This window comes from Falco naumanni, chromosome 1 (assembly GCF_017639655.2).
Source record: "Falco naumanni isolate bFalNau1 chromosome 1, bFalNau1.pat, whole genome shotgun sequence".
Taxonomy (NCBI): domain Eukaryota; kingdom Metazoa; phylum Chordata; class Aves; order Falconiformes; family Falconidae; genus Falco; species Falco naumanni.
Window position 1 is genome coordinate 95,785,112 of NC_054054.1, and position 24,550 is coordinate 95,809,661.

The window sequence follows — 24,550 nt, forward strand, 5'->3', positions numbered from 1 at the left end:
TAACTAACAGTTGATTTTGGTGGGGATTTCAGGTGGACTTAGTCGACTGGGTGGATAATATGTGGCCACAGCATTTGAAGGACAGACAGACGGATGCTACCAATGCTATTTCAGAGATGAAATACCCTAAAGTGAAAAAGTAAGTTTGTTTAAGTCTTTAAAAAGCTCTACTCTTGGCTGCCTTGTTTAATTCCTTTTACATCTTTGCTGAATACAATTTTTAATCAAATCTCTCTTTGAAAAGTTCATTTTTATTCTTCAGTTTTGAAAACGGCAGACAGACTTAAATAGTAAATTCTCCAAAAGTTCTACCCAAAGAAATCACTTTGTAGGATACAGAAATGTCATATAGTTCACACAGTGTAGTCACAGTCTTTCTGTAGGCTGAGTTCAGATCCTTTCCGGGTTCTAAACAACTAACGACTGAAAAGTTAATAGGTGAGAGACGTTTTGTGAAATGAAGTCTGTTTTTAATAGGTGTGTGTCTCCCCAGAAACTCTGTCACGGCCCTTCATGCTAGTTTACTTTTCAGTTGACTTCTTCAACAGCAAGATCAAATACTGGGCTGACGATACAAGACTGTGTTTCGTGTTTCAGAGGACCCCGTTGGGGCAGGTTTGAGACTGAACACAAGAGCAGTTTGTCCTGCTTCTGCCTACCTCAGCTGTAGTTTGTGGGCAGGTTGTGACAGCATAACCCCACCTCTCTGTTTCTTCTGTTTGAATGTCTTTCTTGAAACTTTTTATAGGATGATTGGAAAAAGGAACGATTCTGGGGGCCTCAAAATGTGCACTGTCAGTTTCATACGCATTAGTACAACTGAGATAGGGGTTACTGTTAATGATATAAGAAGGGGTTACTGTTAATGATATAAGAACTATTGACCTACATGGCTGATGAAGACCATATAGTCCTGGAAGCCCTTCACTGCTGGTTCTGTTTCAGAGGTGTTTTCTATTGGTCAGCCCTAATGTTGGTGGCATCCTGGGCTCTGCTGTTGAACTGACCCTCTAGTGTTTTGCAAATCATTCAAAACTCTTTCCAAACTGTAATGTCTAAAATAGATTGGTACTAACATATACAAAGGTATATGCAGTAAGAAAGTGATATGCAGCGTTTACTCTCATTCTGGAAAAAATGAACATTTTGGAAGGTAAAGGTCTCCTTAATAGATGAGCCTCTGTGTCAGGCATCATGGGGAAGCCTGGTCCTATGATATGCTCGGCACTGTTGTTTCAGTAGAAGCTAAAGATAGTCTATCATTCTGAAGATTGTGAGCAGCTTGTTAGAGTAACTGGATATGGATAGGAGTGCCAAATTTCACATATGCATTTGGAAATGTCCTAAGTGACTTGCCTAAGGTCACACAGTAAGCCAGTGGCAGAGGAGAAAATAGAACCCAGGCAACTTGCTTCCCAAGTGGTTAGTTAATTAAATAACATTCTATATAATCTGCTGGAGTTGAGAAACTGGATCATGATTCAGGGCTTCAGGATTCATGGATTGTACAAGGTAAGAAGTAAAGACGACGATCCCTTTCCTAGAGCAGGCACACTCCAGATGCTGAAAAAAAACCCGTAGCAAGTAAACAAAGCAAGGCAGAGATGATTTAAAGGATAAGGTAGCAACATGACTAACAGAATTTAGCAGAAAAAGCAGAGTATATTCTTGCTGTTCACTACTTGCATCATGAAATGCCAGATGGTAGGTTTCAAAGAGGGATTTTAGAGAAGTAGCAATTCAACAGATTCCGACATGGAGCTTTTCCCATGTGTGGGGGATGGCCTGGTAGAAAGGAAGGAGATGCCTGATGAAGAAGCAGACACAGAGCCATTGAGGTTGCTGTCACTGGCAAAGTGAAGGTGGAGGTTGACAGCTTGATAAACTAGTAGATGTGATAGGTAGAGGGAAGCTAAACAGTGTAAGACTGTAAGTGCTTGAAATGTGACAATAGAGGTTGATGTGGGGAAAAGGACTTACCGTACATGAGAGTTAAAGGCAAGGGTGATGCAGCTGGAGCGGTGAGGATCTCGCTAGTGAGCCTCATTAAGCATAAAGACTAGAGAAAGCTGATTTACAGCACTATTGGCCCGAAACCCTCATCAGTCTGAAGCAGCAACAAAGATAAAACAATAACAAACAGTGATGGTCAGGAGCACAAGAGAGTTTGTCCTGGATCAGGTCAAAGATCTGTGGTGCTCGGTAACCTGTCTTCTGTCAGGTGCTGTCATAGATGCCCTGGGAGGAGTGTAAGAACAGTGTGGGCATAAAATAATGCCATCCCTTAAAATTATCTTCTGAACTTCCACTGTCTGCAGTTCAGGCAGGGGCGGTCCTGAGATGGAAGTAGTTTCTGAGTGCTTAGAGACTATCAAGAGATTTCTCTTCCATGAACTTGCCCAGTTTGAATGTGAACTCCTCAAAAGATTAGCTTTCTCCATCTTTGGAAATTCAGATTGACCCTTTCCTGTATAGATACTAGTCACAGCTATTGCTGTGAGCACCCAGAAGGTATAAGCCCTTATTAAAGAGATCATGTTCAGTTGTGGAGCTAAATGTCAGTGCTGTCACTGCTTTCATGCTGCCCATTCTTTTATGCGAATCGTCAATATTCATACGCTTTATTAATGACTGTTGTTGCTCAGAAATGGGATTGTTTCATTTCATTCTTGTTCTTAGCATTCTCATAATACTAAGTTTGCAGTATGCGATACCCACCATTAACGTGTTCCCTACAAACAAAAAGCACTCCAGCGAAAGCGTTGTGGTTTTGCAGACACAGATGGCATTACCAGACACAAATGTCTGTCTTGGCTCCTGCACGTCAAGTTCCGTGCTGGGAGTGAAGTTAGAGAACGCTCCATCTGCTGTGCTGCTTCGGTTACCAGGAGCACTACACGCGCTGGAGACCGCCCTGGCTTTCACTTGGACTTGCACCATTAACTTTTTCAAAAAATTCTGGGTAATGAGGTTATTTTTCTGTCTGTAAGTAAATGACTACTTACCTAATAGGAGCCTTAGAGGAATGAATTAAGTGGGGAAATGGTTTATGTCAAAAAATGTGTAAAACATCCCAAGTACTACCTCTTAAGTAAGACAACATGAGAAATTAAGGGGATGGCTAGCCGAGATTGTAGTATGACAAACTTCAAACTGGTATAAGTTGGCATTGCCCCTGAAAAAAACCAGTCTCATGCCCATGTTGTCCCATCCTCACTGCTAGTACATGCTGTGGTGCAGCTGCAGAGTAATCTGGACTGGAGACTGGTCTGGCTGAAAACTGGCTCAGAAATGAAGAAAAACTGGTTACTTTTCAGGCCGTCCAAACCACCACCACATGGCTGCATAAATGCTTGCGCCAACCAAAGGGCAGTGCAGACGTGTGAAAAAACCATAGCAGTGGGATCAACAAACCCCTTCTGCAGTTCACACAAGGTGCAGGGCCACAGGCCTCTGGGTGAGCAGACCGAGCAGCTCATTGCAACCGAGGAAGCCTGCTCCTGCCTCCCCCCCTCTTTCACATCACTGGGTGTGAGTTCTGTGAAGGGCCTCACAAACAGGAGCCTGGCTAAGAGCAAGCAGCATGCTGTGTAACCGGGAGCCAGGGCAGGAGGAAAAGGCAGTGCTGCTGTAATATTAGCTTTTAGGGGCAGAAGTTTGTTATTAGCACCTCGGATGCCTGTGGTACTGCAAATCCTAAGGGTACGAAACTGTGACAAAAGGAAACTGAACTGGGCTCAGAACTGCTGCCTTTTGTCATGGTGCACCATGACCATTTTCAGGTAGCTCAAAACAAGCTCAGGTTTAGGTTTCTGTTTAAATTCAACTAGGACTGAAGCAATCTGGATACAGCTGAACCTGAACCAACCAAAAAAAAAAAAAGTGGTAATTTGATTTCTTGTTTATCAAAACAGCCCTGCTGAAATTACTCTCCTCTTTATTAGGTTTTGTTTTTAGCCTGGCAAGATTATTTGCAAACCAGTGGCAGTGAAACAGCTACTGTGCCAGGTCATGACGGCCATAGAAATAGTAACAGGAACTTCTAAGAACTTGGTAATGTTTGTGCTATAGCACAAATGAAAATGAAAGCCTCAGCCACTACAACACCCTTTTTGCCTTCAAAATTCTTCCTATTACTTAAAATATCTAAGCACTGCTATAATAGGTCTTTATATTGCTGCTGGCTTTCAATTAAGGAAGTGGTATCTTGTATGAAGCATCTAGCTGTTCACAGAAGGATGCTGCTCTGTTACCATGTACTTAGCCCTGTTTTCCCTCTCCTAGGCTGTTATTCAGACATCCATTCCTTTCTATTCATTCCTTTACTAAGTAGGGATGGATTTAAACAGATGCTAAAATGCTCTGCTGAGCTGTGGTCTAATTAGAAGCTGAGGGTGTGCCCCTTGAGACAGAGATTGCCCTTTGAATTGAGGGAGCTTGCAGGTCCCGTAACGCAACCTGGCACTGCTTTATGCATGTGGGATATTTGTATGCACTTGGTATGCCATTTGTGAATTGCTTTTGATACAAAACCGCTCTATAAAAATAATTAAGTACAAGAAAATTAGACCAATATGCACAAGTTCCCATTAAAACTTTCCAAGCTAGCAAAGTAAATAAAAGGTAATGTCTTCAAGTCAGTGCGTTAAGTCTCAAATCCTCCTTTAGGCAGAGCTTGAAGGACTTGGTTTGTGGTGAGCCTTCAGCTGAACAGCCATGTCACAAGGATGGAGAGAGGAGTTGCATTCTCACAGATACCAAAATGCTGTTCCAGGGGCAGGCACGCTGTGAATTAGCAGCTTGATTCTTTTCCTTGCAGTGGTGGGTGCCTTCTCAGAAATTGAAGCTTCCAATCAAAAAAATCCACAAACACCAAAACCCAAAACCAAAACAACCCTCTCAAAATAACAAAACACCAAAAAAACTCTCACCAAAACAGAGGCCTCTTCATTCCTAAAGCTCAGAAGTAATCTCCCCAGTGCAGCAGGCTTGTGTCGGGCTGGGAGGGCCGCTGGGTGCACGCTGCTGCTCCGGGTGGGCTGTGGGTGCCTGGGTTTGCTGGCCAGCACCTGGCATTGCCCCCACGGGTGGTGGTGGCATGAGTGGTGGGGACACTGTCCACATGGGCGGCATGGGGAAAGCGTGGCCGCTGGCTTTGGGCCCGGTGTGATCTGTGAGAGGCACTTGCAGTTGCTTTATGAAACCTCTGGAGCATGGTGGAAAATAGGCGAGCTCTTACCTCGGGTGGTGTGTTTTGTCTGATGGCTCAGCCCGTAACCCCCTCAGGGCAGGAACCGGATCTTTATGTGCTTTTGAAGTGCCTGGTTCATGCACGTTGTGTAATAATTAGTGACTACTTAGTTTTGGTAGGCTGTTTGCTTGTACTTAAAATGACCAGAGCCGGGTTGCCCCGCTCTCCTGAGCGGGGAACGGGGCCGAGTGTGCTGGTGCCGTGGGGCGGCTGCGGGGCCGGCGGCCGGAGCACGGGCCCGCCCGGCCGGGGCGCTGGAGGGGCCCAAGGTGGGCAGTGCCGGCCTCGGCGGCTGGAGGTGGGTGCTGCCGGGGCCCTCCCCGAGGAGAAGCCCGGGATCTTCCCTGAGGGGGTAGCCAGGGTACTGAGGAGAAGCCGGGGCTCTTCCCCAGGGGGTGAGCTGGGACCCTCCCTGAGGAGAAGCCCAGATGCAACCCTGAGGGGGCAGCTGGGATCCTAAGGAGAAGCCGGGGCTCTTCCCTGAAGGGGGGAACAGGGGCCTTCCCTGAGGAGAAGCCCGGGCGCATCCCTGAGGGCCAGCCAGGGACCTGAGGAGAAGCCGGGGCTCTTCCCCGAAGGGGTAACCGGGGCCCTCCCTGAGGAGAAGCCCGGGCTCATCCCTGAGGGGGCAGCTGGGGTCCTGAGGAGGAGCCGGGGCTCTTCCCCGAAGGGGGGTACCGGGGCTTTTCCCTGAGGGGAGAACCGGGGCCCTCCCTGAGGAGAAGCCGGGACTGTTCCCCGCAGAGGAGGGGCCGGTGGCTGCCGGCGGGAGCCCCGCGGCGGGGGGCCGCTGGCTGCGGGGGCCGGGGTGGCCGAGCGGGGCGGGGGTGGAGCGGTAGACGGGCCGGGCGGGCTGGCCCCGTGTCTCCCGGGTGACAATGGTTTCTTTTGTCTTGCGGCGTAATTTGTGGCTTTCAGTTACAGGGCCCCAGTGTGGGAGTGTTGCTCGGTGCGGGTCAGGCCGTTAGCGTGCGGAGTCGCCCAAAGGTAGCTATTGTTTCCTGCTGCGTCCTTCCAGCTCCCGCTTCCAGATGCCGTGAGGCGAGGCCTGGGAGAGGGGGGACCCCGGGGTGCCGGGATGCTGGCAGGGACGGGCGCAGCCTCCCTCGCCCGACCCCTAGGAGCACCCCTCCCGCCTGGGGAGAGGAGAGAGCGATGCACAGAGCGGGGCCTGCTCCTTTTCCCCGGTTTGGCACTTGCAGCTGGCTCATGGGTTTGTGGTATTCGGTTTCAGGCTTAGGGATTTCAACCAGCCGGCGCTGCTCCTGGGAGGAAGGAAGAGTGAGCTATACTTTTCTCATTGGCCCGAACAAAAAACAGAAGCCTCTGCTGGGGTTTGGGAGTGGTTTATGGGCTGAGCTCAGTGGCAGGGGAGCCCTCGCAATGCCAGAGGGAATAGAGCCGTATGGTGCGCTGTACCTATTGCGAGAGAAAAGGAGCTAAGCTCAGGGTAATGCTGCCTCTGCGTGTGCTCGCGCGTCTCCCCCGAGTTCATGTGCATGTACGTTGCGCCTCTGCATTCCCCTGCCCGTGTGTGTGTGCCTGCGCGTGTGTGCGTTCGCATCCCGGCGTGTCTGTCGCTGTCTTTGTTTCTCTGTTTGCTTGCGGGTTTGTAGCTATGCGTGGCGAGTGCATTGTGGGTTTGCCTGGGAGTGTGGTATCTGCGCTGGCTTATGGAGCGGTGTCTCTGTGTTGTTTCTATGTTCTCAGCTATTCTGTGTTTGCTTAGTGGTTTAGCTTCATTTGTATCATCTCTCTCTTTTTTGGAGATTTCTGTGTTTGTTCTTCCCTGTGAGTTTGCAGGTTACTCCATATTTCTTCGCATCGTTTCTCTACAAATTTCCCCAGATTTCTGGGGGGAAAGTTCCCCTTCCCCCCACACTGCAAACCCTTTCTCCAAAATAATAATACATTAACTCGAACAATTTCAGGCTTGTGAAGACCATAAAACAAACTCTTCAGTGGGGAAGGGAAGGTCCCCCACAACAGATTACAAGCAGCTGCATGTTTTAAAACCCTAACTGAGGCTGTGCAGGGAGATAAAGTGGAGTATGCAGGGATTGGATTGGTAGCAGTTGTGAAAAAAAAATTAAAGTTGGGGCATCTTTTGCGTTGCCTGGTTTTTTAGTGTCTAACTCTATAGTTAGATTGTCTTCCCATGCCTGACTTGGGACTGTGTTCCTGTAAGCCACTTTACCTGCTCTGGCCCAGAGCGCTGAAGGCAGAAAGCTGGGACCAGAGCATGCAGTGGGATGTAGTTTATAGATTTCTTTCAACATGGATGCTGTGTTATGGCTCTTCCTGTGTGTCCCCCGTGTCGTGTCCCCCCCCCCCCCCCCTTTTTTTTTTTGTTTTGTTATGGAAAAAACTGAAAAGTTGACTCGTTCCCCAAATTAGCAGCTGTTAGTGATGAGAAGCTGCTTGCTGAGGTTGGAGCTGAGCAGTGTATAAGATTAGCTGTGGCATGGAGCTGTGCTGGGACCATGTGACTGCGGTGTACATTGGAAGAGGAAGCTGTAGAGGTCAATGCAAAGGCATTGTGCCAGACTCTGGCAACAAGGGAGATTACTATATGGCGGAAGATCGCTTTTTCAGGCTCCTGAGCCTTTCGGTAGCTGTTGGGGTTGGACAAAAGCAGGCCTGTAAGATTAACAGCAGAAATTAAATGGCATAGCTCATTTGTGGATGGAAAGAAAAACTGGTTTTTTTTCCAAGTGCTTTGTAGGTTTTTATTAATCACCATATGTGGCTCTTTCACTAAAACCACCTTTATTGGAATGGAAATTGTGGTGTTTAGAGGAGTTTCGAGAAAATGGGGAAAAACAAGTAAGAAAAAGAGTTGCATGTTCAGTTATATCTGCCTTGGTGTTTTCTCACAAAATTAAATTTTAAGCATTTTGATTTGACAGAGAATCCTGTTGTTTCCTTTCCGAACACAAACAGATCAACAGCTTTGAGTTTAGATTATTGACTACTTGAGGAATAAATAAAACCGGCTAATGCTCAGGCCGTTTATGTTCTTTCAGAATTTCTTAATATGAATGGGTAACTGTTGGTGGGCAGCACTGTCTTAGAAAATTTTTGTTAGTGTGATGTATTTTATATCTGACCTTTTGGAAACTGAAAATAATTGATTCCATAAGGATTTGAATTTTCTGACTTTAAAACAACATGAACCTCTACTATTCAACACTGCCCACAAACTGAGAATTTCCATGTTTTGTTGTGTGGTGTTTTTTGGGGTTTTTTTATGAGCAATTATTCAATCTGTGACTTTTTGCAGTTTGGCTGGAAGAAAGGCAACTTCCTTTCTGGGCTTCTTTTATTGTTTTTAAATTCTATCAGACTTGTAATCAACAACATCTTGGTAGAGAAAACATAAAAGGAGAAATAAAAAAAAAAAAAGTGTTTGGGAGGGAAGGACTCATATTTTGAAATGGAGCATATTGAGAGTCTAGACAGCTTCTTGGCTAGCTGTGATTTTTGAAGCATCTGAAATACCCCAGGGGCAGAAAAAGCTCTCTTCCTGCTTCTGAAGGATTAAAAAAAATAATAATTCCAGAGTGGGCAAGAGCAGAGACGTGTAATTGCACAAGGAGAGGTTTTAATTGTGAGATGAAGGCATAGGACCTTTTTTTGAAGCCCACAAATGGACTGTCTTCATGACAGCATTGCGTATCATTCTGTCAACTCCAGCTCGGGATGTGGTTGCTAGGCAGCGGGCTCTTATGTACCTATAGTCTCTCTGATTTGCCAGCCTTCTGCAGACACATGGTAAGGTCCTTTCCAGCCTATCATCTAGAGGGACTTTTGCACGCCGTCTGCATACTGCTGAGATTCTCTACCTGAATGTGATGAGAAAAAGATACAGTTAAATGAAACCTTTTTTCTTTTTTTTTGCAAATCCCGTTCTGGTACTGTTTCCGTAACCCCCCCCAAAAAAAAAAAAAAAAAAAAAAAAAAAAAAAAAAAGCCATGAAACGGAGACCGGAACAAGGAAAAGAGGTTAGTGGGTTAAGTGGTGTGTGTTTCCTGCGTTTGCAAAGGTGCCTATAGTGAGAAGGGCGGCTGTAATTCGGCCATTAGTTACAGATGGTGGCTGGAGGCTTGAGATTCATGCAGTGAGATGAGAGCTCTTGTATCTCTTTCCAGCGATGCCGACTTTAAACTGCTTTGAATACCTAAATCAAGACGGCATAAAAAATAGTGGATTTGATACTTAATGATGCTGCCAGCTGGTTCCTTTATGTATTTTGTTGCAGAAATGCCTAGAAATGTGAACAAAAAGGAGTTAATTTGCCAAATGAGGTTTCTGTCCCCCAATCCTTGCAAAAATGGCATTAGTGGCAAGTAGGTAAAGAACATACAGGAGGATTTATAAGCAAATTAGATTTTTCAAAACTTTGCGCTTTGAAACAATTTGTATACAACTTCTGGTGAAGGTTATGAATCTCAAGTGGTAAAGGAGAGCATTAAACAGATCACCCCAGGGATTGGCAGTGGCATAAGAAATATTTCTGAACAGCATAACTTTTAATGTTTTTCCATTCCTTAACTCTGAAAGCTTTCATTCCGTTTGTATGAATAGCAAACTCAAACATTTTTCAGCAGAAACCTAGTTATAGTTACTTCATGAGACAAATCCCAGTACTATAAATGCAGAGACTTAATTGGTGGAAGCAGTATCACACTCTGCAAATTAAATACTGTTTCAGCCTGATTCATTTTTGCCCTTCACTTTGCTTACAGGTACTGTTTGATGAGTGTGAAAGGATGCTTCACTGATTTTCATATTGATTTTGGTGGCACTTCAGTGTGGTATCACGTTTTCCGTGGGGGAAAGGTAGGTGAACCTTGTTTCATGTTTGTTTTTATGTCTTTGTGTCTCTTATGGAAGGAAGGGGTTACTTTCTTTTTATTTTTCTCTCTTACTGTGGGGTGGTGGTTTTTTTTGGAGGAGGGGGGCAGCTAGTCAGTGATTAGTCTGTTTTGGCTAGCTTTGTTGATGTACATTTGCTGAACTAGGAGGACACCATTCACCTTTGTGAAACAAATGAGTGATTTATTTGAAATATCAAATGTGTTATTTGCTGTTGGTGGTGCTTTTAGGCGTGATGTTGCTGCATGGTTTAGAAGTGTCTTGCAGTGAGTATGTGGCTGTGTGTACCCTTGTTGTGTCAGGAGTGCCCTCACAAGTCTCCTTCTGTAGCTGGGGCTTCTGTTTCCTTCTAGAGATTCCTTGTTCCTTTAGTGTGCACATGCACGCTATGTCAGAACTAAAATATCACAGGATACAGAAGCATTAAAATACACAGCATTATGGCTACATTCTCATCTTTACTGTTGTAGGTTGCTTTTCCCACTTGTAGTATAGGCAGCCTATGGTGGGAACTGAAATACAGCAGATTGAACATCTTTGTGGTACGAATACTGTTCATCTGTATAGTCCAATGAAGTTGTACTATACCAATGCACTGTTTTGAACTGAAAGTAAACTGGAGACATCTTCTGAGTAAGATGTTTCATGGAAGAGAGATGGCAACTGGCAGTTATCTTGCCTCTTCCAGTACATGGACTAATTGCTGCTGCTGTTTGCTTCTGTGTGCAACACCTGGAAAACACGTGTTTTATGCAGAAAGCAGGCTTGGTGTTACACGTTCATTTGTTTAACACATGATAACCTTGTTGGAATCTCTCAGCTATTTATTTTTGTTTACTGTTGATAATAGTTAAATCTTTGTTTTATTTTTAGATCTTCTGGCTGATTCCGCCTACTCTGCAGAATCTAGAACTTTATGAAGAATGGGTTCTCTCAGGAAAGCAAAGTGATATCTTTCTGGGAGACAGGGTGGAACGATGCCAAAGAATTGAGCTGAAACAAGGCTATACATTCTTCATTCCTTCAGGTATTGCCTGTTAACTAACTGGTTTTGGAATCACTGGAATTGTGTTTGACTAACAGTTCTCTGCAAAACAATTTTTCACATATAAACCCTGTAGTGACCTCTTTATTTGCTGTGGTGAAAGAAAGGCTAGGCACTGAACGCACCTAATTTTCCAGAAATTGACCCATCCCAGACTGATGAAAAATGTACTGTGAGGAAGCGTGTGCAGTGATTACTTGTGCTATACCAGGGAAAAAGAAAGAGGACTTGGTTCTCTGGGGCTGTCAGTCCACCACATCTCATCAGAGTCATACTTACTTTTGCGATTGTTAGCTTTCTTGGAAAAATATTTTACTGGTTTTGTGAACTGTTCTGGCAGGTTTTATCTGCAGTTCAGTTTGCCTCTGTAGCCAGAGGTGGGTCTCGGTTCCCTGATGGAGCTCAATGGAAATTCTAGTACATGGAAGAGCAGGTGCTGTGCTCCCTCAGGGTTACTTCTTGGGGAAATAAGTTTATTTTACTGCCGTAACTCTTCAGAATTTCTGCTGATGGAGATTGTGCTAAACCTGGACATATTCCAGTAGCCCAGCCACACTTAATTTTTACACTACTGCCCACCTCAATAGCTGTGTTGCATGATTCAGGCTCTTCTTGCAAATCAACCAAACAGTTGCTGCTTTGCAGGCTGGTGGCTTCAGCCCTTTCTGCTCATACCTAAATTGGGTTAAGGATGGTGCAATCTGTAACACTCCTCATTTAAGATGATATGAGACTTTGCTTTCTTTGACTGTTGTGGGACTACAAGTTTGTTTATAATGATATAACACATTGTCCAGTGGATCTTACCAAGGAAATAAATATAAGTATCATTTCTACATGACAGAAAGACAGATTGGTGGTTTGTCAGCTCTAGAATTACTATGTGGAGATGGGATTATTATTTTTTTTAGTCCTGGAGACAGAGAGAATGCAGGTGATGTGAAGACAGTGACAGTGTTCTTGCCAACTAGGGAGCATTGTTGGTATCAGGTGAAGGCAAAAAATTTGCACATTTTTAAGTATTTGGTAAGAATCAGCCTGGGAGGTGACAGGCAAAATGACTTTGAGAGTGGAGGAGTTAATCCATTAAAGGAATTAGGTCTTCCCTTGAAACGGGTCAGAATGTGCTGTTACTGTTTGAACTGGGTGTTTGAATGTGCCTGCGCTGTTTGCTTAGATCCTGTTACTGCATCTTTGTATTTATCTTCATTCCCCTGTGAACAGCCTCCTATGAATAAGACTTTCTGTATGTTAGTTTAGTCATGATCGGCAGTTGGAATACAGCAAGTTGTGGGAGCTTGTACAGGACACAGCTGCAACATGGTGGCTGAAGTGAAGTGATGCCAAATGTGGTTTTTGACTGTAGTTTCTGTTTTCTTAGGAAAGCCCAAAGTACAGAAACACCAGTACCTCAGACATTTGAGGCTCTATGCAATATTTGAAAGGCATATATGAATAATTTCTCTGTTAGCACCTCATGGATTCAAGGTGTTTTCCTCTGCTCTGTGTTGTTTAGAAAACTTATTTGCAAATCTCTTATTTATGTGAAAGGGTGCTATTTCTGTGTTTTTTTGGAAGTATAGGAATGCCTAATTGAAAGCTGTTCTAGGTCAGCGAATTGAGCATAGCTGTGTAGAACAGGTCAGTTCCTTTGACCTATTTGCCCTGGTTTGTGCGCATATCACATTAGTTACTGTTTGAATGTGTTTTGTATGTATTTTACAAGCGTTCATAATGTTTAGGTTCTGGTAATGGGTGTGTCCCATACTTTCAACTGAGCCTGATAAACTCTTGACCAACCCCAATTCATCCATGAGGAAAATTAACTTAATTACAGGTCTGGTCACATAAGCGTAGAGTGATACAGCTAGTGTTTAGCTGGATTGTGAATGGAGAACGTTTCAGCAAAGGGCCTTTTCCATAAAATATCCTTCTCTGCTCCTGTTTTCAAGTAATTTTGGGGGTTGGTCCTACAAATGTAATTATACCGTAGCAGTGTAAGGGTGAACTAGGTAGAGAAGACTGTTAAAAGACACATGAGGGAGTGAGATCATAGGCTTGTGGGAGAATGAAGGTTTCTCTGACAATCCAGGATCAGCAGTCGATCCAGTAAATCCCTGAAACTACAGACCACTTGGACAAGAGTGGGAATTATTCTTACAGAAGGCATAATTATAGTGCTCACCAGGGCCTCAGGGTATTTTCCTCTCCATCACTGCCATCATCCTTTCAGGATTAAGTTTAAACCAGTTAATTTCTACCTGTGCCTCTAATCCTGCAACGTACTGAGAGGCATGATCACAGCTGTGGTATCAAAGAGAAATTGAGCAAAGTATTGTCTGCATAGTGAGTCGTTCTGTATGGGCCAAGGTGCATCTTGCAGCATTTTAGGATTGCCTCCAAAGGATGGAGTGGGGGGAGGTTTGCTGGGATGCTGAGGGATAGTGTGGGGGGGGTCTTGTGTAGGAGCCAGGCTGTACTCCTGATGGCCCCATAAGACTTCTCCAAACAACCGATGCACTGTTACAAGTTCTCACCTCCCACTTTACTGGTTCCCACTGATGAGTCAAGGATGATCAAATCTGGTAAAGTCTGCAGTAAAATGAGAAAATCAACTAGGAACCTGGCCTTTTCCATTAATATAATTGTTTAAACTTACGTCAGCATAATTGTTGATTGAGAAATATACCACATTGTGCCATGATGAGGTTTATGGCCAGGTGTAGATTCAAGATGTTTAAACAGCTGAAGGTTCAAGAAGGGAGGAAGCTATAGTTGCTACCTGTGTCAGCAGATTATTCCCTCTGACCCCCCTGTAGAAATCTGACTGTTGTTTTCCCAGCATGGGAGACAACTTGTCCTTATGCAGGAAGACATTAGTAAAGAGTGGCCCTGGGGTGTTTGCACTGTGTATGTTACTATCAGCAATGTTTAATCTTTCATATGGTTAAGTGTTCAACACAGATGAAATCTGGTCAAGGTAACACATCTTACTTTGGTATAGTGGACAGTGGATGCTGCATATCTGACCCGTATGCCAAATGGAAGGGAAATTCTTTATCGAGTGTGCTGCTAGCTTCTTTCCTGAATAGACCGTGATGATCTGGAAGAGGAAAAGCATAATCTCAGTGCTCAGTTACTGTCTCAGTAGGGAAACAACAAAATTTAATCAGTCACAATCAAATCTAGAGGTTGTTCAGTATTTGCGCTGTAGCTTTCTTCTGTACTGTGTGTGTATCCAGTGATGACTTGCAGGGAGGATGTGTGAAGTGAACTGCTGGGAATCCATTCTGGTGGTGTTATGGAGAAGTAGTTTAGATATGTCTGATCACTGCACTAGGAACACACAGAACCCGTGTTTGGGCAGCATCCCTCAGATTCTACAGCTCAGGATTACTGTAGGCACATGTTTCTGGCTTGTATGCAGCCACTTGTTCTGTTACGTCCTGATTGCTCCCCTACAGCCTGTATGAAGTACAGCTCACTACGTTAATGCCAATGTGTTACCCAGTTTTTAAATATCTTTAGTGCTTCTCCTTTTAAGATTGTCCCACCTGCCCTTCTAGTCTCAAAACAGAGACCACCAGTGGGTGCTGGAGATCACAGTAACCAACAACTTGTCAGCAGAGGTGCTGGAGGGAGTGAAATGTTCCCTTCTTTAGAAAACCAGTGAAAGCAAGACTATTGGAGTTGATTGTCAGTGTTGAAGATGCTCAAAGAGGTGGTTTTTGCAACTGGTGTATGAAAATGTAGTACATCCTTCTACATCACTGCATAACTTCACTGGAACCTTTTCTCTCTCCTTGTTTGCCCTTCACCTGCCACTCCAGTCTTTATGCTCTGTAAACCATCTTTTACTTCTATCCTTGCACTTGTTTTTCTTCAAGTGGTGCATTATGCATTGAATTCCCTTCAGTCTTGATTCTCTGAACACCATGTTAGTTTCTCTTGTGTACTCTTAAATATCACTGTTGTTACCTAAACCAAAGCTTAAAACTAAACATAGACAAAATGAAAACTTCATCCTTTTCCAATCCACTTGCTTTTTTGAGTCTTTTAGTCCTGCTGAGTATGTAATTTTGATTGTAAGTGATGGAGCTCTGACGTGTCCTTCCTCTCCTTCCCTGTTGTCCTCTACAAACAAGATCTTGCGGTAGTTTGAAATATGTTAAGCTTGTTTATTTTTTTTCTCAATTTCCTGCCAGATATCTTTTCTAAAAAAAATTACCTTTTCTTTCATGCATGTGTGTATGTGCTTGGTGTAGACACTTGCACTTCAAATTCAAGAGTTTGCACATGCAAAATTGGGAGATACAAAAGCAGGCCAACTAGTAATCTCTTGTGGAAAGTTTGTCTTGCAGTATTTGTCTCTGTTAGTGTTGTGAAGTAAGAGTGTAATCATGTGTCTTGAAAAGTCAAACTTGAGCCTGTTCTGGATTATTACTGCCACAACATGGCTAAACTTGGATTTTTTTCTATTTTTTTGTGAAGACCAATTTTTCTGACCTCCCAGGAAGTTGCCACGCTCACAGTGGATGCAATGTGATTCCAGGGTTTGCAATGTGGTGTGTCTAAAAAAGTGTTCAAACATACTGGTTTTGGTTCCTTTGGCCTAAGAGGGCTAATACCACCAAGGGTTACTGTCATCATCCTGTTTCTTACAGTCTTTTTCCAATCTTTTGCTGCCAGTCAGAGGCAGTAGACACATGAGCAGGTATGTCTTTGGGCTGACTCTGCATGGGCGTTTTTACTGTAGGCTTTCCAAATATGTAGCTTTAATGTGAGGATACTGAAGAGACGGGGTGATGTGCTCTGTGTGAACTGGTAGCTTAGAGAGCTATGTTTGTGGGGGAGCACAAATCCTCAAGTAGCCAGGTCATTTTGAGTGGCTTTTGTCTATTTGTTAAATCTGACTGTAATGGTCTCAATAACAGACCACTACATGGTCCATAAAATAATGGGCCAAGAAGTCACCGTGCATTTGTTATTTTTGAAAATTGAATAATGGACAGCCATTAGATATTGTAGAATACTTTTGCAGTGCTGATTTATTAGACATTCTCATGATCAAAATCCAGACAGGGTAGCTTACTGTCAGCTGGGCATGGTGTTTCTTTCTGGATCCTTCAAACTTCTCGCTACTGTTGCTGCGTGCTGTTTTATAACAGTTGTGTTTCAGCTTGGAGTTGGCCGTGTTCCACTGAGGAGTAAGCTGTTTGTTTTGGTTAATTTTTCTTATGTTCTTTATAATGCACTTTGGGGCCTTTGACATGGAAACATGCTATTATAGTCTCTCTTAATTTCTTGAGAGCTGAAGAATGAGCCACAGTCTTAACAAAATATTCTCGCTGATCTGTGGTGATTATGGTAACATGAGAGTCCTCCAAAGTTCTTTGTTTCCAGTCAAATGCAAAGAAATAATGACTTTTCTCAGGTGACTGTTTTTAGGAAGGCAAGTGGACAGAAAGAGATGTTCTATGCTAGACAGTAGGCAGCTATTTGCAAGGATTCAAAGTGCTTCAAATATTGTATTGGTGGTTATCAGTAGGATTCTGCCTTTTACGAGTGTGCGGTCTTAGGTCACCTCTGCTATGCCAGTCAGTATTTGATGAATTATTATGTGATGGGGCCAGAAGGTAGCATATAGTCTTTATATCAAGGAGAATGACAGGCTATTAAAATCTGACTGGTAAATTTTTTGCAGGGAGTTGTGCTAGGGCTGCATAGCTGCCTGGCTATTTTTGGTTGCTGTTAGCTTTTCCCATTTTGGGAGTTTCCACTGACATTAATGGAAGCTCCATGCCTGGAACCTTTAGGGACCAAGTGATGAAGATCAACGAAGAGGATCAGAGAGGAGAGCTTTTTGCCTTGAGTGTCTGCTTTCAGATAGAAGGTGACAGCATAATGTCGGATTTTTAGTCCTATTCCTCTGCAGTGCTCTACCTAATTGTTATCAAATGATGTAAGATTGAGAGTTGCTGTATTACTTGTACTACCAGGGCAAAATTAGTAATTTTTTGTTTTGTTTTAAAATGTAAACATGATGTTTCCTTGGTATATTTGGTTGTGGGCACTACTATGATGTCATCATTCTTCTTTTGAGGTGAGAGAAATAACGTTTCATTTGCTAGCAGTGCCTACTCTAAGGTTATCTCTTCAGTCACTTTTTATTTTTGAGACATATATATTTCATCTTTTCCGCCCCAAGTTGCTGTAGCATTGCAGAAAAATATGTATGCCTTCTATATCACATAGCAAAATATCTGCTCAGTTACTAATGAAAACAGACATACCATGGTTTTGGCTTGGAGCTTGTAGTCTGTTTGCCCCTTAGCTTTATAAGTTAATACTCTTCTATTATTCTCAGATGGATGATTGCATCCTTGAAGATACAGTAGGAATTTGCAGGCCCCTGAAATCTTCTAACAAGTTTGCAATGTTTAATAATACTTGTTTTATAAAATTCAAAAGATAATGAGATTGTATCTTTCTTTTAACTGTTCAGAAAAGCTTTTGTTACTGTTAATTTTACCTTCTTGATTTACTAGAGATGATAACATCTAAATATTGAAGTGCATCTTAGGAGTGGTGGAATAATTTGTAACTGTAATTCAGCTGAGGGTATTTCTGAGCCTCCTGAACAGAATTCCTGCTCAGTGTTGGCTTGCCTTCAGAAACTAGGATTGTGTTGGGGAAAAATACTCATAAATCACCAAGAACTGAAATAAAACCCATAAGTGAACGGACAGTCATCTTGTTGAGGCTTGAAATGAGGGTTGTGAACAGTGACTATACAGTGTCTGTACTCCCAAAGCCATCTGTCCCCATTTAGCTGAGCTTGTTGCTGGTGTGTGGTCTGAAGTACTGTGCTCACGAGGCAGGACCATGCAGTGGCCGTTGTGTCGCACTGAGGGTGTGCTGTAGCCATGAGCTGTAAGACCAGCCTGCGAAGGAAGGGCAGGCTGGTTCCACGTTCACTCAGTCATTACCACTGCCAGCACAGGTTGGTTTGAAACTGGTCCCCCATGAGGAAGAGTTTTCTAGTTCGTGACTAATCCTTGAAGCCACACAGGGTATGTCTTTCTTTCATCTATGGGATTTAATTGTAGCCTTAGAGAATATTTAGCAGGTGCTTTTGTTTGTGTCTTTCAGCCAAAAATGAACAATATCTTATTCCACTGACTTTTGACTTTTTCAGTCCTTAATCCATTTGTTCTGATGTTATTCCAGTGCTTCATTAAGGATAAAATTAAAGTTATAGCATTTTATTCTGTGTTGCCTTTTTTTTTTTTTTTTAAGAATATTACAGTTTTTGAGAGTATTACCAAGGGGAGAGATGTTATCTCCTGTCTTGGACTAACCCATGAACCATACAGGGTTGTGCAGTAGTACCAGGGTTTATGTAAATAGTAGAAAGCGGTCACTGAAGAGAGAATTGATGACACTTGTTTCAGAGGTGTCTATTGGTAGCTATGTGGCAAGTTTTTGCTGTGAGAGCTGAAAAATGCAGACATGCGTGAGCAGACATGACGGGCTGTCCAGCATAGTGACATGATCGTGCGTGTCAACAGCCTGTCAATTCATCTGGAAAAAAGTAACGGCGTAGCTGAAGGTGGGGCAGATGGGACATGTTGGTGTGGATGATGTTAAAGCAGTCCCCTTGGCCATCCTTTTTGTTTTATGCATACAGGCAGCTTGCTTCTGTTCTGGAGGTCTATCTTCCTCTTTAAAAACCTTTGTAATTGGGAAGCTTAGGAGGTGGGTGTTCTTATTTGCAAATGGTCACAATGAACATTTATCCTCCTCAGTTTATTTCTGAGTCGTGCTTGTATCTAAGCTGTGGGAATGAATTGAATGAGCCATCCAAGCTTATCTGTTCTCAGAGCTCATTTCCACAATATATTACCCTCATGGAAACAGTTTCCTGTTTTCTGCTCATCTCTTGTTTCTTCCTATTTCTACTTTTCTGGTGCTGGCCTCTTCAGTTTTTCTCTGTACACAGCCTTGTTAATATTAGAACAGGAGATTCTTATTTTTTTTCCTTTGTAATGTCTATGCCAATCTTCCTCTGGTTTTCTACCTTGTCAATTCTCCATCTTGTTTTGTCTAATCTTGCCCATAGTGTCCTACGTCCTTGGAATACACCTCTTGGTGCTTATGTCTCTGCAGTTTCAATATTGCGCGTATGTTCCTCAGGCAAGTTGAAACTATTTTGGGATGCAGTGTGACTGAAAAACGCTATACAGCTGAGTGGCCAGAATCTATCTTAGGAGCAGGTGACTCCTCTGACAGGGCTGTGTCCTGTAGCTGGTAGTGGGGCTGTGAGCTGGATCCTGCACATGGGACCACATGAACTGCTGGAGATCTGGGGATTCCTTGGGGCTTAGCTGTGTGCCTAGCTCAGCACTGTTCAACAGTGAAGGGATGGTACCTACAGACATCATCCTTGACCATCTTTGAGCTATACCTGGAAATCCTCCTATACCCTTCTTTGGCTAGGGGTAGGAACTTTACTCCCAATAATTTTACAGTTAGTGACTTCCTGTTTGTTGCTTGGTCTCTAGTTTGTTTTTATTTTCCCAGGCCTGATGAGTTTTAGTGCTTCATTATTGCAAGGTTTTGTTATTGAGGACTGTGTCATAAAAAGCAGTATTTTCCATCTTGTTGTTAGAAATGTGTGCATCTTGAAGGACCTAATGTTTAGTTAGTCAGAAGGTAGGAGTTGAAAGTACTAATTGTTTGTAAGATGAGTTTAGGCCTGGGTTATAAATTTAAGTAGGGAATTATATACATTATCCGCAAAACCAGAGGTTGTCTCAGATACTTTAGAGGACTTTCAGTTTGTACCTCCAGCTCTTCAACAATACAGGATCAAAACTATATTCATGTTTGTTAATATTTCTATTGAGGGTTTGTCATGTCTGAGATGGCATTTGTTGGAGCATTGTCTCAAGCCTGTGATAGATCCTTTCACATTTCTCCCCCAAATACTCAGACTGCTATCACAGAAATGTAGCAGTTATTAACACAAAGACCCTTGGCATCTAGTGGGGGCAGAGTCAAGAGGACAGGGAAAGTGTGATGGGAGTCAAAACCCAGAGAGCAAGAAACAAAGAAACCAACTGCACTCCACTGTGAAATTTTCACTGAGAAAATACAGTTTGTAGGAGGCAGCTACTGTGTGGTTGTAGTAAAAGCATACACTTGAGCAACACCTGCATTGATGGGTTTTCATTTTATTTCTTAGACATATTTTTATACCTTTCATATAGGACTAGAAAGCCGGGTTTTAGCTCCGTTACTCATTTTACTGAAGTTGTAAATACTCAATAACAAATTGTATTTAGAATTACATTGATCATTCCAATGCAACTTGATGCATCTGCCAGCTCCAGTATGTTTGTACATTGACTGATCTGTGCTGAGAGAACTGCAGTGGGATGTAGCGGTGAGGACTCTTCGATGTTCTGCTGATAATTGGCTGTTTCTGACCTGTCTTCTGCCACCGCTCAGTCGTGTGGCCATGGACAAGTCATTTTACTTTTTCAAGTTTCATATTTTTCATCTCTCAAACCAACAATTAAAGTGAATTGTCACACAAATTGACCTTCTGTTTCAGCACCTATCCTGTAGGTTGGTTTCGGGGACCCAGCAACAGATTTGCTTCAGCATGTGGTTTCCGTTCTTTCCCCCAACCACATAAATCTTTGATTACTTAATGGAAGCAGTGGCCCCAACTTCATTGACCTTAGATCTTTTTTCCTTTCCAGAGACTAGGATCAGGAAAATTATTTATTTTTCCAATAGTTTGCTCTTAGTACAGACTGATCTATTTCATGTGAGGTGGTGAACTGCTTCAACCATAAAGGGTTCTTACAGTGTTGATGTATATAGCAGCCGTTCTACCTCTACATGAAAAAAGAATTCCTCTCTAATTTGTTGTTCTTGATTTGGAAGTAATAAACAGGCTGGATTATTGTGAGTGAGACTCTAACTGAAATGATACTAACTGGAGCAGGAAACATGCAATAATGCTGAAAGCATCCAGAGCTATGAGCCACCTGCTTTTTTATATGTGTCACATTTATCATGTGGAATCAGACCCGTAAACTGACTGAGCACTGAAACAGGTTGCCCAGAGGGGTTGTGGAGTCTCCATCCTAGGAGATACTGCAAAGCCATCTGGATGTCTTTCTGGGCAGCTAGCTCTAGGTGGTCCTGTGCAAGCAGAGGAGTTGAGCTTCCAGAGGTCCCTTCCAACCTCAACTGTTCTGTGATTCTGAAATTCAGAAAAATATATCCAGAGTGGTGAGCTTGTGTTTCCAGGGAGAAATTGTAGTGCTTTCCTTTCTTTTCCTTTCTGCTCACTCCTACTAATATGCCCTTAAATAAAAGGCTCAGTTCTGTGGCTCAAGGACTTCTCAGATACAGCTTTGCAGGCTTTTACAGTGTAAAGATTGTTGTGGAGGAGAGCTTTCGTGGCTGATAGCTGGAGAACCCTTTAGGCTGAACAGCATTTTCCTGCTCCCTCACTGATCTTGAAGTGAAGGAGAGCTGCCACAGCTTTAATGGAAAGTACTGCACAGTTAGGAGAAAATTGACTGCCCCCTATGTTGCTTTGCTGTCTGCTGGTTTATAAATTGTAATGCTTTTCATTAAAAAAGAAGAAAAAAAAAGTGTCAGGTCTCTGTGGGTCCCAGATCATTAGCAAGATCAATTCCTTTTTCACTGCAGAGATCAGAGGCTACAGTCTTGCATAGCCAGTCCTTCAGCTGCTGACATACCAAGCAAACAATACAGAAGCAGAAGGGCTGGTGTGTGGCTGCCTGAATTGCTATGCTTGGATTTTCGTTGTGAGAGAAAATTCTTCCCTTGCTTTGGAGCCTGTGAAATGAATTCAGTCCCTTGCAGGATTGGGTTGGAAGTCTTGTCAGCTCCAGTACTAGAAATGTTAAATCCCTTAACTTGAGGCTTGCAGTGAAAAAGATTTTTCTGTTGCTTCAGGAAGTTGATAATAGGATATGAAACTTTAACCTCTGAAGGAGGCCTGGTAATAATTTGAAATTGTTGACATCTGAACATGTGTGCTTTGGTGCTGGTGTGAAAGAAGTTTGATGTGACTCAGTCCGGTTCCACAGCCCTAGCCCACCACCGCTGCTAACATGATTTGCAACCCTACTGGAGGTGCCAGTAGATACATCTGAGAGCTAAGTGTATTGCACAGACTGAATTTACTTCTTAGTCACGGATATGGTTGAGTCACAAGCTTGCGTGTTCTCAGTAAACACTGTAACTGTTCTGTGAATAAACAGAAGAACCCAATTTACAGAGGGTTATAAGACTGTACATCATAAAATGCCATTCTTCTGCTATGACTAGTCTTAAAAGTGTGGCTATGAGCATAGCATTTAACCTTTCACTGCTTTAACCTCTCGTCCCCTCGCAGAACGGGATTCAGGGTGTTGTTAAAATTTGATTATAAATTGCTTTGTAATACTACATAGCATGAGGCATTCTCAGTTCTTTGCTTTCCCTCTCTAGGGTGGATACATGCGGTTTATACTCCAGTAGATTCTCTGGTGTTTGGTGGAAATATCCTGCATAGCTTTAATGTTCCCATGCAGCTTCGCATCTATGAAATTGAGGACAGAACAAGGGTAAGGATACTTGATTCTCTTTTTAACTGAACAGTTCTTTGTGACTATGATCTGTCATAGTTGCTCCCTCGTATTCCCTTCTGACAAACAAGAACTGACGGGATCTCCGTGTCAGTTGTTGAAACGAGGTAAATGTGAAGTCATGAGACTTTCAAATGCTGGCTATTTTTAGTCGGTTTTATTCATCTGTTTTTCCCTACTTCCCACAGACTTGTCCCTTCTGTGTCTTTTGCCTGCCTGTTAAACTTTCATAAAACACCTTCCTTCCCTTTTGCACAAAAACATACTGCACTTTACACACCTTTGTACCAGTACTTCTGGTAACCCCCTGCCTATCTCTGTGCACACCTGGAATGGATACCTGAACCTGGAGAGCTAGTGGGACTGGGATGGTTCTGCTGTCCACAGCTGAACTGACAAAGCTGCACAGAAGTTGTGTGTGAAACGACATCTTCTGTACTTTGCAGGATTTTCTTCTGCAGTGATTTAATACGATGCAAGAATTTCTTGAAACAGAATCTGGGATGGGACATCAATCTGAACATTGTGATGTTCATCTAGCTGTAGCATCTACCTGATAGAAAAAGTGTTAACATCTTGGAGGAGTTTGCTGTGTGGCCTCTTTGTCGGCAATGAAAACTTTATCCTTGATTAATAAACAGGAGACCTAGTCGTCCCTACTCATCGTGTACTTTGCAGTTTCATGAAGCAGCAGAATCTGAAGGAAGCGCCACTGTTTTAATAGGCTATTAAATAAACTATGCAAGGCAATCACAGCTTTCTGATGCAAAAATGGACCATGGTATGTGCCAATTCAGATGGGGATGTTTTGTGGCTGACTGTTCTAGAGGTGTTGTTTTGAGACAGTGCTGGTAAACCACTGGCACAGGTGTCAGCTGTGGTGTTAATGGAGATTTGGGCTGGCAAAATGTCAGTAAGTTGCAATTGTTCACTAAAAAGTCTTGAAATGGTATGTCTTGGACATCAATATGGTTCACTGTTGTTCGCCTCTAAGAGGGTACAATGCTGGCTCTAAGTGGTTTTTTACCCCAAATTGCTTTCTTTGCAGTGAGAGTGCATAGGCTTGAAGCAAATACGTGTTGTTTGGAAATACTGCTTTGACTCAGGGAGAGGAAGGGTGTCCTTCCCTCAGTGTCCCTTACTTTGCAGGGGGTACAAGGCCTAGTAAATCTTCACATTGCAGAACAGTGGTAGGAGCAGTTGGTTTCCTGGAGTGATTTTAATGAAGAGAAGGAATATTAAGCAGAAAAATGAGTTCTTAGTGGAAGAGAGATGAAGACAAAAGCTGAAATTGTGGAAATTAGAACAGAGGGAATGTAGCAGAGAGCAGAAGTGAAGGTCAAGACCAGAGCGAAGTTCAGCCTGGTTTTGAATAGGTGTCCCAAGGCTAGAATGTCAAGTGTCTCTAAGTAAGCATAAAGGAACATGGACAGGAAAAAATTAAGATGGCAGAAGCATGAAGGGGTCCACTGTGGCTAGACAGAGGTGCTAGGCGTAGGAAGGTTTTCAGAGTGAGTGTAGAGAAGAATTAGCAATATATGCCAGATATATATGCTGCAGGTGTATAAGGGGAGGGTGTGTTGTTGCTGGGAAGGATGCTAGCGCAGGCAACTTGCATGGAGAATGGGGAAGAGGAGACTGAGAGGAAGGATCTGTGCCAGCAACAAGTAATCTTCCCCACAGACATCAATGGAAAT

General features: G+C 43.2%; 1 protein-coding gene across 10 annotated transcripts in view; it reads left to right on the forward strand.

Moving 5' to 3' along the window:
- The window catches only part of KDM2B (lysine demethylase 2B), a 125,947-nt gene that overhangs the window by 39,197 nt on the left and 62,200 nt on the right, over window positions 1–24,550 (forward strand). For 8 of the 10 annotated variants that reach the window (XM_040609970.1, XM_040609963.1, XM_040610018.1 and 5 more), the window contains 4 exons: window positions 33–139; window positions 10,001–10,094; window positions 11,004–11,157; window positions 22,717–22,832. In XM_040609970.1, coding sequence (XP_040465904.1) covers window positions 33–139; window positions 10,001–10,094; window positions 11,004–11,157; window positions 22,717–22,832 — 471 coding nt within the window. Of the gene's footprint in view, window positions 1–32; window positions 140–6,583; window positions 6,702–9,232; window positions 9,257–10,000; window positions 10,095–11,003; window positions 11,158–22,716; window positions 22,833–24,550 lie in introns of those variants that run through there. The other 2 variants (XM_040610028.1, XM_040610038.1) reach the window with 2 other exon arrangements.